This window comes from Grammomys surdaster, unplaced genomic scaffold (assembly GCF_004785775.1).
Source record: "Grammomys surdaster isolate TR1022 unplaced genomic scaffold, NIH_TR_1.0 125463, whole genome shotgun sequence".
Taxonomy (NCBI): Eukaryota; Metazoa; Chordata; class Mammalia; order Rodentia; family Muridae; genus Grammomys; species Grammomys surdaster.
This window is the reverse complement of record NW_021620326.1, coordinates 371,493-388,639: the sequence shown is the minus strand read 5'-3', so window position 1 is coordinate 388,639 and position 17,147 is coordinate 371,493. Positions and strand designations below refer to the sequence as shown.

The following is a 17,147-nucleotide window of genomic DNA, read 5'->3' as shown; positions in this document are numbered from 1 at the left end:
CGCGAATGGCTTTCTTTCACACATAATTGCATTAATGGTAATTCCCCCTCATAAACGGTTTCAGGGGAAATAGACCTGACGAATTTAATGTAGTGGGAAGAAAAACTATTTGACATAATTTGTCCTTCCTTACTTCATTTGTTATCTAACTACTGTCCCTCAGAAGCTTCGGTTTCTTCCTCTACCTTTTTATGCGATGACCAGAGGAGATGACAGTCTCAGAGGCAGGTGGGGCCGTGAGGTGGCCCCTGGTTATGCATGTTGCTCCATGTCTGGGTGTCTTCTCCACCTCAGCCGGCGGCAATTTCTCGTCCAGCCCCTCACACTTGACATAATTAAAAACTCTCCTGATCTCTATATTCACGTACATAAATATACACAGAAACGGAGTTTCATCAACACAATGAAACTCTCAATTATCACACACACACACACACACACACACACACACACACACACACACACGCACACACGAATGTTGCCTCTAACTGGCCCTTCCTTTCCCAATTCGTTATCCCATCCCTTTCTTAGTTCTCTTCTAGTCTCTAATACAGAATCCTAAACAGAGACTGTGCATCCATTCTGAAGGAAGGCTGAGTCTGAGGATCAGGCTGGAGGGACCGGATGTGCTTTTCTTCAGTTTACTGTCAGAGTTGTATGTAGCCATGTCCAATTAGCTGCCCACTTCAAACACCTCAGACTCTGCTTCCATTATTATGTGCTGGTGGAAGAGTTTAGTCAAATAGAAGAAAGAGGACACGGGGCCTTTATGAGCAGTATTCTGTCAGACCACTTCCTAGAACTCTCCTTACTCTGGGTCTAAAAGGGTTTGATTTTTTTTTTAAAACCATGTCGAAAAACACAGTTGCTAAGACAGAAAAAAATGATCATTTTGAGAGCCTCTCCTGATGCACAAAAAAAGTCATCTTACAACCTTGCACGGCAAAAATTAAGGTGAGAAAATGACAAATGACAAACAGGATAAATAGCTACTGCACATGTGTGCCACCAACAAAAGGCAAATGGCCTTTCGATAAAAATAATTATTACATTAATGTAAACGGGGGCTGGAAAGATAGCTCGTCTAGTAAAGTGCTTGTCTTGCAGGAACAAGGGCCTAAATTTAACCCCTAGAACTTAGGGAAACAAAGCCGAGCATGGAACAGCAAGCCTGTGACCCCAGTGCTGTGGAAACAAGAGACTGTGGATCCCTAGAGCTCCAAGCTCAGTGTACAAGTTTGTCTTTAAAAAACAAAAACAAACACTTGAGAAATTACCCCAAAATAACCTCTGGCACACACACACACACACACACACACACACACACACACACAAAACATACAAATTCAAGAAAAGCAAGACCCCAAAATCCTATAAAAGTTAAAGAAAGAATGCACACAGCAGTGTATAGACAAACTGTGGCTCTTAACCATGGGAAACGCAACCCATGTTTTCATACAAAGATGTCAAGCACCAGGGAAGCCATCTCCCTCTCCTGTGAGGTGAGCAGAGGCTGGGAAGCTGGAGTATCTGCACTCCTGGGGAAGACGGTGCTGGCACAGGTGATGGGAGTCTGAACTTGTCCTGCACCCTGGAGGGGAGCTGAACAGTTAGCAAGACAGCACACACATTTCCCTTCCATCTGGCAGTTCACTCTAAGGATACAACCTCACTCATATGCAAACACAGATCCATGCAGTAATAAATGCAGCAGAAATATAGTTGCAAAATGTTGAATGGCATCTAAATATCCAAGCACAGGTAGTGACTAAACCAGTTTCAGCACACACACCAAATACAGAGACCCACCAAGAACGAGGACAGGAAGAAAGCCTATGATTCTGAATTATACTGTGATTTGAGACAGGACGTGGAATTTTCAAAATGATAATATACATAAATCTACAGTTAAGCTAATAGTAGTCTGTTGATGTCAATTTCCTTAATAAAACCGCTATTTGCAAACTATCGCATTGAAGAACTATTCAGATTTTTAAAAGTCAGTAATGGATACTATACCCAGAGTGAACTTTTGACAAAAAAGGGGGTGGTATTTGTGGTTGAAAACATTTTCTTATAAAAACATCATTATCTGTAAACATAACTGTATGAATTCTACAGCAGAAAAAAAATGGCTAGTGCTTTGAATGAATGTGTAATACCGGTGAGACACAACAGGCTGACAAGGGCACAAGAACGCTTACGTAGCGCTTTGTCTAGGAAGGCAAAACTTGAATCTGATCACAGAGAGGCATCTGACAGAACCTCAAATGACATATCCTTCTATAAAAACCAGAAGTGCACACTTTAACAACATTAATGTCATGAGACATAAAGAAAGGCTGTGGAAATGTTCCAGACTGAAGGAGATTAAAAAGATGCAAGCTAAATTCAATTCTCTCATAGATAGAAAAACCAAAGCTATCAAGGGTCCACTCAACCCATCTAGAGTAGAATGTGTGGGACTGGGACGGCTCCGTGGTTAATAGCACTGTCTGCTCTTGCAGAAGAGTGGTGTGGTTCTCAGCACACACACACAGGAGTCCTTCAGCATCTGTAACTCCAGTTCCAGGGGCTCCAGTACTCTCTTTTGACCTTGGAGGGCATCAGGCACACACATGGTACACACACACACACACATGCAAGCAAGACACTTATATGCATAAGATAAATAATTCTATTTTTAAAATTAGAATATATGCTAAGCATTAAAGCAATGTAATAATGATAGTTATATTCATTGCTAAATAATATTCAGTTTATTTTTCATCAAATATCATTATTGGAAAACACACACTGAAGGATTTAAGAGGAAGCTCCTCTCAAATGTTAACCTTAAGAATCCTAAGCATGGGACTGGAGAGATGGCTCAGTGGTTAAGAGCACCGACTCTTCCAGAGGACCTGACTTCAGTTCCCAGAAACCACATGGTGGATCACAACCATCTGTGATGGAATCTGTTGCCCTCTTCTGGTGTGTCTGAAGACAGCGACAGTGCACTCACATACATTAAATAAATAAATTAAAAAAAAGTCCTAGGCAAGTGGGGTGGAATGTTAGTTAGGTCTGAGCAAAGGGCACATAGGTGGGTTATATATAGTTATAATTTTTGCAAAATTTTTGTAAATTTTAGATTTTTCAAATTAAAAGGCTTTGAGAATTTTTTTAATCCTTTGAGAATTTTATAGGTGCATAGAACATATTTCAGTAATATTCATCAAAAACAAAAGGAAAACACTGCTACCTGTATTTTTCCTCTTACAAACGTGGTGACGTCATTCTCATTCTCAAAGATGGAGAGTGTCTGCAGCAGGTTCTGTTCAAGCCATTCCCAGTGCTCAGTAACCTCCTTCCTGGAGCCACCTGCATGAATGCAGAGGGGACAGCAACAGATGTCAAGTTTCTTGCCAAACACACTAAGAAGCTTAGTTCACCAGCTTTCAACACCAGCAAAGGAGACTGTTGGCCATTCCCAGAGTTCTGACTTTAATCCTCCAGAGAAGAGACACAAGACGACAAATATAAGGACACCCAAGAGCAAGTCCTATGCTCTAGATTATTCTCACTAGGTCAGTTCAGACTGGTTTGGGGTTGACATGGGTCAGTGTATGATGTAGGAACATACACTGCATGGACCTCTATGAGTTGACATGTGTCAGTGTATGACATAGGTACATACACTGCATGGACCTCTATGAGTTGACATGGGTCAGTGTATGACGTAGGTACATACACTGCATGGACCTCTATGGGCTCTGCTCGTCTCTCTTCTAGAGTGTGCAATTTACAGGACGACATAGATCTTGTCATGATGTGAGCTTTCTGTGGGTAAGCTCCACCCCTGGGTGAGCCGTGGTGTGCCCATGGAGATGAAATGAAGCCATCTCACATAATGAGCCTTGTTCAATTATGAATGAGATGTGAAAGTGGACCGTTGGTCGAGGACAGCAGCCACCCCTCCCGACACAGCTGCCTTGAAACACAGAGATGAGGTCATACTGTAGCTTCTAACTGAGTCACTACATTTCTGCCAGTTACTAAGAAACACATGTCACCTCACTTGGAAACCACTAAGTAAGCCATCCTAGGCTTGTAATCTATGTAATGACCCTGCAGGGCATAAGAGGATGACTGTCTGGATGAGGTTATGCAATTCAAGAATAAAATTCCTTTATCGGAAAAAGCTTCATAGATGAACTACCCACAGTTACATATCTTGATTGCATACACTTCCTCTCTTTACACTGAGGAGAGAGCCTGTGATTTCATTGATTCTTTGGGTGTTGCCTATGATTCCCAAGTTATCTTTTAATTGAGATCTCAAGAACGCCCATTTTCTCCATTCTTTTTCACAAGTAATTCAAGATATCAAAAGCTAATTTGCAACAAAGGCAGGTGATTGATGTGTTATCTGCAACTGTACTCAGATCCCTGGTCTCCAAACTAAAATATCTTGGACAGTGACAGGCATGCTCGAGGGACTTCAGGATCACTGTTGGAGGAAAGACAAAATAAAAAGGAACCCAAGCTCACATACTTTAGGACTAGAACCAAAATTGTGTATTCAGGGGTGTTTCGGGTGTTCAGCTAACACCCACAAGGTGCTCGGTTCAATCCCAAGGATTGCAATAAACAATAACATTGTAAAACTTAGACTCTCATAAAGGGGAATGAGCAGGTTTCTCGCAGAGGTTGTGTGAGACCCTAAAGAACAGATCTTTGTTCTCATAGACACTTTCCATGGCTCTGGGCCAGGGCAAGCCCACAGTGACCATGCAATGCTATGGCAATACCTGGAACTCAAATTAACCTGGGACAAACTCCACTTGGCTATCATTCCTTGACTATCTTTAGACAGTTTTTAAAGTCCATCTCAAATTCTACATGTGAAATGGACACATATGAACAATAATAGCACCTCCTTTCCCACCTCAGACTAGCTCTGTGGGAGCTACGAGGGAGTCTACAGACAGAACAGAAAGCAGGAAATTCTTTCAAAACACAAAATGCAGTGATTATTTGGAACATTTAGGAAACTGATCAACTTGAAGAGTTTGACAGAGAAGTTTTAGGCCTTCGGAGTGATAAATTTAAATAATAATGGGAAATTTTCTTTAAGAATATTTAAAACAAACCCCTGAGCCTCCCATACTCTGGTTATTCTTCAAATTGCATGAATTTCTCGCTGAAAACCTGAACCCTTCTTTGTCAAGGTTATTAATCCCATGAGCTGTAGATGCTATGGCGTCAAGGGCATCTTGCAAGGTGAATGCGAAACAAGTGCCCGCCACCCCACAGCTCCATCTGTACTTGTTGGCATGGCCAGATACAATGAACCTTAGAGAAGAGGCACACCGAGAGACGCACAGGATTATGGAGCCACTTCGTACCCTCACTGTACGGCTCCTAGCCTCTGCCTTCTGCCTCCTGTCTACTTCACCGTATGACCACCATGTGCCAGGAGCTGGCTGTGCCTTGGCAATGGAGGTCTGCTTCTTGACTGGCATGTTACCCAAATCTGCACTTTACAGGCAAAATGTGTGTGCGTGTGTAGGTGAGAAGTAAACTATATACCTCTGGGCCATCTATGTTACTTTTGAGATAGGGTCTCTCATTGGCCTGGAAGAAACTTAGTTTCTCTTCCTATTGGTGTGACAAAACTTTGAAACTTGAAACTTGAGAAGGTTTATTCTGGCCCACAGTTCAAGGGCACAGTGACACATGGCAGGGAAATCAAGGCTACAGGAACTTGAAGCAAGTTGATCTGAGTCCCATCAATAGTCTGAAACAGAGGGGGATGGACGCAGGGCTGTGACTCTGTTCCCTTCCTCTATTTACAGTCTAGAATCTCAGCTAGGGAATTGTGCCGCCCATAATGGGTGGGTTCTCTCACCTCGGTTAAAATAATTAAGAGAGTCCCATACGAGTATACCTAGAGGTCCATCTCCCAGGCAATCTCGAGCTTCTCAAGCTGTTGAGTTGACAGTAAATACCATATATTGGGACTAAGCGTTGAGGCTAGGCTGGGGTTCTTCTCTTCTCCACCCCAGGATGACGGGTGCATGCCACCACACCTAGTTTTAATCACATGGACACTGGGGATTAAATTCATGTATTCAGGCTTGTGCAATAAGCATTTCATTGACTGACTGGACTATTGGATGATCTCCTCAGCCTAATAGTTAGATTCTGTCTCTATTACACCTACATGATCCAATCCATTGGCTCTGTTCAACCCCAGTAATGCTTGGTTGTCATGGCTTGAAAACACTTAGCAGGTTTAAGGTTTAGAACAGAACAGATGCATCTTAGCTTTGCACTGCTTTGGGCTTTCTCTCTCTTCTTTCTTCTCCTTCTCCTTCTCTTCTCAAGAGAGTGTTTTAACTCTGGCTGTCTTGGAACTCACAGAGTTTGTAGACAAGGCTGGCCTCGAACTCACAGAGATCTGCCTGCCTCTGCCTCTCCAGTGCTGAGATTAAAGGCATGTGCAACCACCATCCAGAGCTATCTATATCCAACTCTACCACACCCATACCTACAGTAGGAATAGTGTGTGCATGCACACATCGACTTGGCAAGCCTCTACCATTGCAACATGCTGCCTTCCCATCCTTGCTTAAGCCAGATGTTGAGCATGGTTGCACATGTTTATAATCCCAACACTTGTGAGGCTCAGGCAGGAGGATTGTTGTGAGTTTGAGGCCAGCCTGGACGACACAGTAAGACCTTCTTGAAAAGCATGTGTGGATATGCATGTGTGAAGGCTCAGCAGGTAATGTCACTTGCTGTCAAGCCTGATGACCTAAATTTAGTTTCTAGGACCCACAAGCTGAAAGGGGAAAGCAGACTCCCACAAGTTGTCCTCTGATTGAGATACACACCCATGACACTCTCAGGCCCAGTAATCACAGTTAGTACTGTTTGGAGGGATCTGACAGGAAGCTCTTTCACCGTGAGTGACAAGACCTGGTCTATCATGGAGCAATTTGTGCAAGATGTGTCTTAACTCAGAAGTGAAAGAAAGAGCTTGGCTGTTAATTTTCTGGAAAGATCTCATTTACTGAAACAGAGCAAGAAACAAACAAGCTGAGCTGTCTGGACTTAACTAGAAAAACAAAGCCAGAGTCGGGGTGAAGGTCACCCAGCGAGCTCTACTGAGAAAAAACAAGACCCACACTCCTTGTCCTTCAGGTTGACTAGACATTAGCTTCTGAAAGAGGAGAAGCTGTATCATTTAGAGGATTTATGGACGGTCATCAGGAGGTCTCACACATGCTAAGAATGATGATGAAGGAAAACACAGAGTCACTGCTGTCTGATGTCTCACCCAGCCTAAAATGGATCTTCAAGTCCATGGTGTGTACTTGAAATTAGAAGAAATCTGAAGACAGACCGCAGAGTGACCTTATCCTGCCTGAACTCGAAGGGTTAAAAACAAAGATTTAAGGCTCCATGGATCAATGTCCAAAGACAATTTCCTGTGCAATACTGGCATAATGCATGTTGGACTTTGGTTCTGAGACAGACTGTAGCACTACCCTGAAATTTTCTCACTGTCGGGGTGTTCGGGAAGAGACTGAGAAACTAGTTAGTCTGCATATTAAAACAAACAAACAAACAAACAAACAGCAACAGAGCAGAAGACAAAGCCTATGAAACCTTCTAGGGAGTAAGAACAGCAGTGTGTGTTCTCAGATGTGGAACGGGCTTACTAGACCTCTGACATGCTTCAGTCTTCAAATACACAACATTCAGAGTAACTCACATAAAAGGAAACCAATGAAGACATCGCTCATGGTTTTCTCCAAAATGCAACCATATGAAAAAGTTTTAAAGTTAACACAGCAAATGAAGGCAAGAGAAACACCAGCGCCCCGCACACTGGGGTGTTGGTGGCCTGCTATTACCGTGTCCTCCTTTCTCCAGTCTCTATGAAGAGATGCTGTCATGTAGAGAGAGCTGGCTTCAAACCCAGTACATCAGTACACACTCAAGGGGGACCTCAAGTGACACACTTAAACCTCAGCACCTCAAAAAGGACAAACGTGTATTTGTCTTTGTATGGAAAAGGGACAAAGTTGTATTTGGAGGACAAGGCAAAAAAATATTTATATATTTGTGACTTGAAATGTTTGGAAGTTTCCCTTCTGAAAACCTGCATCTAATCAGAGCTATCACCACAAACAATTAAAACAAATGCTAAAGACAGCATGCTGCTACTTGCACTCCCCAATGCCAGCCTAGATCAGAGCTGGTCCTGGAAATAAGAGCACAAAAATCCTTTACAGATGAGGAAGTGGGACCTCTCACATCGCTATGTATCAGGTCCCGACTTGGGCTCTTAAACCCATGTTCATATTTGCTGCTCACTGCCTTCATATTTGCTGCTCACTTCCATCCTTCCTTCCCCTAATTCACAAGTATAGGTCAAACTCTCCAGGGTCATAAGGTGAAAGGTCATATGGACAAAGGTCAGACTCTCCAGGGTCATAAGGATCCAGGCTATTGAAAGTCATTATTACATGATATCTTGCTGGGAGCCAAGACTTTCTCCTTTCTGAGAGCAAATGTCAGTTAAGTAGATTGCCTGAGTTAAGGAAGACCTTTTCGGCCTTCCTGCTTGGGAGAGAAAATTAGCAACTTGAGCCTAACAAATGTTTTATTGCCCTCTTGCTCCTGAGAAAGTGGTTTGGGCTAAGGAATGCTAGCAAAGAACTTAACAATTACTGGATGGCCCTGGACCCTGATTCTCCTCCCTGCTTGTCTTTATAAGGTGACCGGAACAATAAAGTTCGAGCACTTGATCAGACATTCAGAGTTGTGCTTCTTTGTGTCTCTTGTCCCATCTTTTGCCTCCCCTTCCCTAAGGTCTCGTGGAATCCTCGCAGGCCGGGGCAATATCTCCTATGAAGGACTAGAACACAGATGTTTACAAAAGGCTCTGCTGGCTGTACCCTCTACTGTGTCACAGTTGGGATGCTGGGTGTTTAAGCCTCTTGGTGCTTCAGGTTCCTCCTCTGCACTACATAGGCAATGACACCTGCCATATTAGTTTGTGCTAGAGACTCAATATGACAGCATATGGCACATCCTAAGCATGGACCCAGAGCACAGACGGCCCTGAGGAGTCACTGTGCTAGCCAGAGCACAGACGGCCCTGAGGAGTCACTGTGCTAGGACTATCACAAACAGCAGCAGAGACAAGCCTTCCCTTGAAACAGGACTCAGAAAATGTTTCTACCTTCTGCCCTGAGGACACAAAGAAAGCAGCCACTGGACCTCTGCCCAGTCACATGGACTCTGCGGGTCTCTGCTGCCCTTGGTACCCTGACGTCTGTGCCCAGGTCACCACAGGAGAGCACGTCTGAAAACTCCCTGAGCACAGACTATGAGCTGCTTTCATAACTGCTTCTAATCTCTGTGGTTCCTAACAACATGCATGTCACACTGTAATCACCCGACAAGAGCGCTCCAGGGAGCCTGTCTGGCTTTGGCAGTACTAAAGATAAGTGGCTGGTGTCCTTTGCTAAGTGCCAAAGTCACTTAACAGTGGGAGTGTAGGTCCTTGTCTTTCTGTAAGACAATTGGGCTGGAGACATTAGACACTCTTTCTTAAACACCCCCTCTCTTTCTGAGTGTGTGTGTGGCAGCTGGGGTTGGGGGTGGGGGCGGTGCCTGTCACATGTGCCAAACATATATAAGAAGGTTAGAGTTGGTTTTTTCCTTCCACTATATGGGTTCCTGCAATCTAACTGAGGTCACCTGGCTCAGCAGAAAATGCCTTTACCCACTGAGCCATCTCAGAGAGCCAATGTGGGTAGTCTTTGACTCCCAGTACCTATTTCTACAAATTTATCCTAAGGTGATATAAAGGACTGTCCAGAGATTTAGCTAAGACAACTATTCACTAATAGCAGGTTGTTCAGAATACAGTTGCAAAGCAAACAACCTTAGATTCTTTAAAGAGATTATAATGGCAAGTTAAATTATATTGTGTGCTCAATAGATTAGCACCTATTAATGTTGAAAACATTTTATTTATATAGAAATTGTCTTCAATGCTGTACTTTTATTTTCATTTGCTTTTAAATACTTATGTGTATGCATTATATATTTTATATAATACATAGTATACACACATAAATGTATTGTATATATATTTACCTATAAATGTAAATATATACAAAGCATGTAAAGTATGTATCTATAGTCTTAGGTTTGAGAAGATTCGATGACTTCTGATATGGTAGTACAGCTTTGTCCTTTTTAATTCTCTTTTCTTATCTATATCTTATTATTTCTGTAATGAATATATATGAATTAAGGAAAAAAAGCAAAAATAAATATTTCCTTTAAGTCACTGTGTTCCCAAAGATATAAAAATAATCATCGGGGACTGGAGTGATTATGTTTTTTGTTTTGAGGTGTGAGGATTGGATGGATTCAGTCTCCTAGAACCCACACGGCAGAAGCTGGGCACGGTGGTACAAGTCTGGAATCGCTGCACTGGGGAGAGACAGGTACACTTGTGAGACTCACTGGCCAGCCAGCCTAGCTTACTAGCTACCAGCTTACCAGCCTAGCTTACTGGTGAGCCGCGGGCTAATGAGAAATCAAGGCCACAGAGAGCAAGGTTGAAAACACTTGAGCAATGACAATTTGCATTGTGTTCTAGCTCTCACATTCATGATATGTATGTACAGTTAGCACACATGCTCCTGCACACACAGGAAAATTCACATACATGCACACATGAACACTCTTTGAACTACATAGTCTAAAACAATGGTTCTAAAAATGCCTTTCAACTTCCACATGGTTTATCTCATGTGGAAGGAAAATTAATAAGCTGACAATTTTTTGATCTACTGTAGGAACTAACTAGGAGCAGAACCATTAGCACTGCTTGATTGCTCTCTGGGTCCTACAGCTACTGACTAAATGAATGTGTAATCAGGAAGCCAGCATGATGCCCCTGACACGGTGCCAGACAGAGCGCAGGGACGTGACTATGAATGTTGAGCTCTACAGAAGGAGTTATAACTGGGAATGTGAACACTGCCCCTCCTGCCTCGCCCGCCCCTCCCACCCTTCCCTGCCCTCCTAAAAGATGATGGCTGATGAAGTGATGGCTGGTGGACCTGTCAATTCTGAAACCAAATGGCTGGAAAGACCCTAATGAGATTCTGGCTTGGCAAAACAAAGTTAGACCAAACCAATGGGCAGGCAACCCAAGGCCCTGTCAGGACTGTGCAATAGGAGGGGTATCCATCAAATAGTGCAGTTGACAATGATCTAGCTAAGGTAATTATCATGTTAAGACAAATTATATACCAAGGATTTACAGTTCAGGGTCTGCTGATCTACAGAGTGGTCCATGGATGGCAGACATGAATGACTGATGCTCTCCTAATTCAGTTCACTCTCATAGATAACTTACAATGACATGTAGGATATGGCTTTGTGGTCTTATGGCTTTACAAGGAAGTGAACCTGTCTTAGTTAGAGTTTTCTTGCTGTGAAGGGACACCATGTCCATGAAAACTCTTATAAAGAAAGACATTTAATTGGGGCTGGCTTACAGTTTCCGAGATTTAGTCTATCATCATGGTGAGAAGCATGGCAGTGTGCGGTCAGACATGGTGCTGGGGAATTCTACATCTTCATCCGTAGGCAGGAGGAGGCTGTGTGCCACACTTAGCATAGTTTGAGCATCTGAGACCTCAAAGCCCTCTCCCAGTGACGCACTTCCTCCAACAAGGCCACACTTACTCTAACAAGGGCAAACCTCCTAATGGTGTCACTCCCTCTGGGCCAAGCATTCAAACTCATGAGTCTATTGCAGGGGGAGAGATTCCTATTGATACCACTATAGAACCCAGTTTTTTCTTGAAGTTTCTTGTATAATAATTCATGAAATGCTCATAAATGTAAGAGCCTCTGATGTATTTCCCTTTCAGTTACCAACCTTGCACTTTAATATTAAGCCTCTCAGTAGAAAGGCCAGCACACTGAGGACATGTTTGTAGGGTAGGAGCTTCTATTTTTAAAATTAGTAATTCAGATTTCAAACACAAGTTGGAACAAATCGAAAATCATTAAGGAAGGATAATTAGGAGGGTGGATGGGACTTTGTAATGGCTGTCACTTCCTTGGAGTGGTCTGTAAGGAAATCCTGGGCTATCACTATGGGTAATCAATATACATAAAAGATGAAGCCATCCTGGGTGTATTACAATGAGATCATGCAGTTGTGACAGGCACTATTTACTAGAAAAGAAGAGCTGCATCTTTGGGGGTATAAATTATCCTACTGACAATTATAGCCTACTGTTCCTTAGCCTTGGCTCAGCAGATAATCAGGAAACAACTCAGCTTTGTAGATCTAGGCTCTGTGGAATGGTCATGCCCCAAAGCTGACTGAATGAAAAGCCCTGATGTCAGGCAATCAACAGGAAAGGGGACGACAGTAGACCAGAAGAAAGTCTGAGGCACAAGGCGTTTCTCACATCACTGAAATCTGACTTGTGGGACCAGATGACCTGAAGACTGCAAAAAGATCCGAGAGCCCCGAGGACTCCTGCCTCTGCAGGATCCCTAAAGCATCCAGGGGGCAAGAAATGTCACATTCTCATAAAGTCAAAGGCTATAATGGCTCTCCGCCATCTTTAATGTCCTTTCTGGGTTTTAGTTTGTTTTGTGTGTGTGTGTGTGTGTGTGTGTGTGTGTGTGAATGATCATAAGCATAGTCATGTATATGGAGGTATGTATGTATACACAGATGCATGTACAGGTATGTGTGCGTGTCTGTGAAAGCCAGGGGACAACCTTAGGTACTGTTTCTCAGGGGCTGACGTCTCTCACTGGTCTTGAGCAGTCAAGGAGGAGTGCACCCCAGGGACCACCTGCTGCTCTGTCTCCAGTACTAGCATTATAAGTGTGCACATCACACCAGCTTTTTTATGTGGATTCTGGGGATCAATTTCCAGTCCTGATAAGCGTTTTTACCTATTGAACCATCTCCTCAGCTGTCCTTGTTTTTAATTCTACCCTCCATGCTCTTTAATATTATTCTAGACATTTTCCTACTTTCCCAACCAACTACCGGCACAGCCAGCAAGGAGCTTCCCCTAGCTTCCTGTTGGAGTACTGGTACACATGAAGGCTGGGTTCAATCCCCAGGCATGCAGTAGATAAATAAATAGTCCTATGGGGGGGGGGGGGCAATCCCACAATACACCATTAACCTATATCTGTCAAGGTCATCCCAAGCAAGGTATCCTGGGAAACCTTGTCCACAGCCAAGGCAAACCTAAGAGACTATGGAAGACAATATGGCTTACTGATGTCATTCTAGAACAGAAAAAAAACGACTTTGGAAAGTCCTAAGGGATTCTGAGGAAGCTGTGGCCTTCTATGTTATATTAATCGTTTTATCATTACTGTCTGGAGTGGGTTGTTACTAAGAGTGTGAAGGTTGGTACGTGTGTGGAGAAGGTGGAGCTACCTGTTCAATTTTCCTATAAATGCAAAACGATTCTAAAAATAGAGGTTACTAATGTAAAACTTGAAAGGTGGCAAAATAAAAATAAAACAAACCAGCAGACTGGCTCTCCTGCTTATGCTATTTGCCTAAGTAAACAGTGAAAGTCAACGTTTTAGCCCTACTGTGAGATTCAGCGCTAGCTTGGTACTGTAAGCACAGGACACCACAGAGACGATCCCAAGAGTTAATAATCTCACACATATGAGCCGCTGTGCTGAGACGTACATCGGGATCACTAAGTAAGCACATCTGCCTCTCCCAAGTTCCTCTTCTATCCCAGTTTCCCTTGTAGTTAGTGAGGTCCATCCGAGCGGTTCTAGCCAGAGTGTGAGCATACGTGTTGTGTACTCCTTGTGGCTGAGGAAGGAAGTGAACTCAGCTGAGCCTGCACCTTTCACTTCTCCCTGGTAAACTGACCTTCAAACTGTGTGTTCCTTCTCCTCTAGGTATGACCCCAGTGAGACTTCAGAGTGAGAAATATCATCATATTAAGCCATCAACATTTTGGTGCTAAAGTGACCAAGCTTCATTACCCTAACCTGCCAAAACAAGCACGGTCCCAGACATGTGCATCACAGAACACTGGAACTTACCACAGGCGATGGTCCAATAGACGAGAGAGTCTGGGGTCTGATAGAGGATTCGGTAGGGTGCGACTCGGGCACTGGAGTCCAACACCACATCGAGGGTACCCACGAGGAGGCCTGAAGATGGAGAAGTGGGAAACGGGTCAGGATTTCCAGGGCATAATCCCAAATCACCAGACAGCGTGATCATGGCCCTCGAGCCGGATCTCCTGACAGCCACGCCTCTCACCTTGACACCTTGACATCTAAGCATTCATCTTACAGGGTGTCGGCTCTACATTACTTGTTTCCACCATCTCCAAGAGGAACTGAAGCTGAAAAAAGGAAGGCTTCCCGAGTACATAAGCTAAAGTCCTAGCACAGCCCCTGGCATTTCGTGCTTTCACTGGGTGCCTGTTGATAATAGGAAAAGCCATCAGTCTTACATGCTGGTGTCACTGCTCTAGCCACCTTTATGTCTGGTACATGGCACATCCCCTTCGGGGAGTAACTGGACAAAGCCGTGGGAACCAAACATGAGTATCTGATTTGGTTTCCCCAGGTGCTCCACCTGTATTTTAATCTGCCAAACTTCTATTTTGTCCTAAAAAATTTAGTTCAACTCAGTTCTAACTACTAGCCTTCTACTGTGTACAAGACAAATCCTGAGGATACAGAGCCTGCAGGGCACCTGCAACAGAGGAGAGAGAGTGACACGGACATGAAGGCTGCTTCCGGTGAGCAGGTGTGAGGCAGGGTCACACATCTTGGGCATCTGTGACATCCTCACTATATCCAGAAGTCACAGGAGCTGGCTCAGAGCTAACACATCAGTAAGGCTGAGGGACTCTAAAGGATGGTGGGGCTCTTGTGCCTTTCCTCTTTATCCCTGTGAGGCAGCAGTTTCCTCTGTGACATGCTCTTACACATCAGGGTTGTTCTGATCGGCAATGCGGTATATAAACCTTTTGTTTTATAAGGTAGATTATAGTGACTCAAGTTGACTCAAGCAATTTCCATTTAAACGTCTCTAATCAGCTCAATGATACAAAGGACCCAACATACAGTAAGGCGTGGATTCAGAAGGAGTCATTAGGACTCGGTTAAGTAAGGTTAAGTAACCTTAGGATATGATGCTTTTTATGTGATTTTTATTTTTCTGTTGCGTGTGGAAAGGAGGACTGTGTGGGGCTGCAGGTGGAGCCCTAGCCAGCCTCGAACTCAAACTGAGACTGGCTTTGCTCTGGAGGCGACCCTCTTGCCCCTGCCTCTCATGTTGTGCAGTTTTGGGTGTACAAAAGGCAACATTTTCAAACTGGTTTCTCAGTTATGGAAGCGGGGGCGATAGCGAATCACTAGCTAGTTTCTGAGGACTCAGGGAGCAGGAAGCAAGGCTGGCTGTCTGCTTTTATGCAAGAGTGTAGGTTTACTAGGAATGGCATTGGGTCACATAACGGTGGTCAGGGCTGGGAGGAGGGGACTGAGGTCCAGCTAATGGCTTGCTGCATGAGCAAAGCCTCCTAAAAGCACCCTCCTGAAAACCGGCAAGCCTGGGGCAGGCCACAGTATGCCTTGAAACTCTGTTGAAAACACCACCACTGGGCTCTCCTGATGCCACTTTCCAACTGTGTCTTGGGCTTTGTTTCTGACCATGCCAAGCAGTACCTCACAGTACCTCACAGACCACCTCCACTTGGTTTTGGTAGCTTGAGTGCTGGAAAGCTCAGTGCCGGGTCTGAATGGGTTCTAGCCGCTTTGGTGAGGCTGGGCAGACCATTTAGCTCCGTATTGGTCTGACTTCCTCATCTGTAACATGACCACTGCAGCACACGTCCCCCTGAACTAGAATCATTATTCAAGAAGCCTACGTGAGGTAGACCACAGGGAATGCCTATGCCCGTCCTCGGTCACTGTCCAAGGGCAAAGCTTCCACTCCATGCAGACCACACTGATCGTCAGCTGACCTGAACGTATCATGGGGAAAAAGCCAACTTTTACTAAAGTGAAAATTATTTTTCTCTGAACTAGATAGATAAAATATGTTAAAACTCTTTAATAAAAAAATAAAATAAATAAAATTTGTGGATCCTGTGGAGTCTGGGCTAGGTTTACACACAATGCCACCCACAAATGCATTTTTGTATACTTTACCGTGACTTGAATTTTTCTCAAGATCTCTGGTTGTTTTTATCACCCACAGGTGGAAAAGTGTACCAACAGGAGAGGCAGAAAGCAAGGCTGACTGAGAAAAGCGGTTTTCCTCCTGTGCTAGCCAAAAAACATGTACCCTGTCAGAAGACACGTTAGCCAGGAATCCAGCTGTCTTGATAATAACTGCACATTGACTACATCAGTTTCTTCTTTACTACAAAAAACCAATAATGTCCCATCTCCCTCAACTCTTACGTATCTATTTTCAGACATGGACTTCAGTCCGAGGTTAGAGAGCTGGAGGCCAGGGTCAGCCACTGTCTGATGAGCATCTGTGCCTATTGATCACCGTTATATAGAGACACCTTTCCGTGGGAGAGCAGTGCACGCTGGCTGGCAGCCCTGGGCCTGAAGCTCTTCCCTCTCTACCTCCAAGATCCTGCCTCCAGGCCTCAGCTTCTCCATCCTTGCTGGGTCACTAACGAAAGCCCCTCTCTAATATCAGAAGGTTAATTACAGCACCAGTGTTGATGAGAGATACAGAAAACGGAACCACTTAACGCAGAACCCCAGCTAGGTCTGACTGGAATTGGCCGCTCATCTTCTCCAAGTCTGTCTTCACCCCAGCACCACCAACTTCCACTAAGAACTAGATAAAAACTAATAAATACTTAACATAAAAATACACAAAGACTTATCGCAGGGTCTGTGCCGAAATATTTTATATAAGCAGTATAATATTGGGATATCCCATTAAGTTAGAAACTTAAGAGAGCTTTTTTTTTTTTTGCATGAACATTCAAAGCAGTAGATATCCAAACAGAGAACATTGCAAACTGAGCCATGCTGTTGGCCACTGAATTAAGAAATATACAATTTCTATA

General features: G+C 43.8%; 1 protein-coding gene across 1 annotated transcript in view; it reads right to left on the bottom strand.

Moving 5' to 3' along the window:
* The window catches only part of Tbc1d9 (TBC1 domain family member 9), a 97,044-nt gene that overhangs the window by 43,227 nt on the left and 36,670 nt on the right, over window positions 1–17,147 (bottom strand). Inside the window, exons 2-3 of the mRNA XM_028786285.1 lie at window positions 14,140–14,250; window positions 3,245–3,363 (exon numbers count right to left, since the gene is read on the bottom strand). Of these exons, the coding sequence (XP_028642118.1) occupies window positions 3,245–3,363; window positions 14,140–14,250 (230 nt within the window). The remainder of the gene's footprint in view (window positions 1–3,244; window positions 3,364–14,139; window positions 14,251–17,147) is intronic.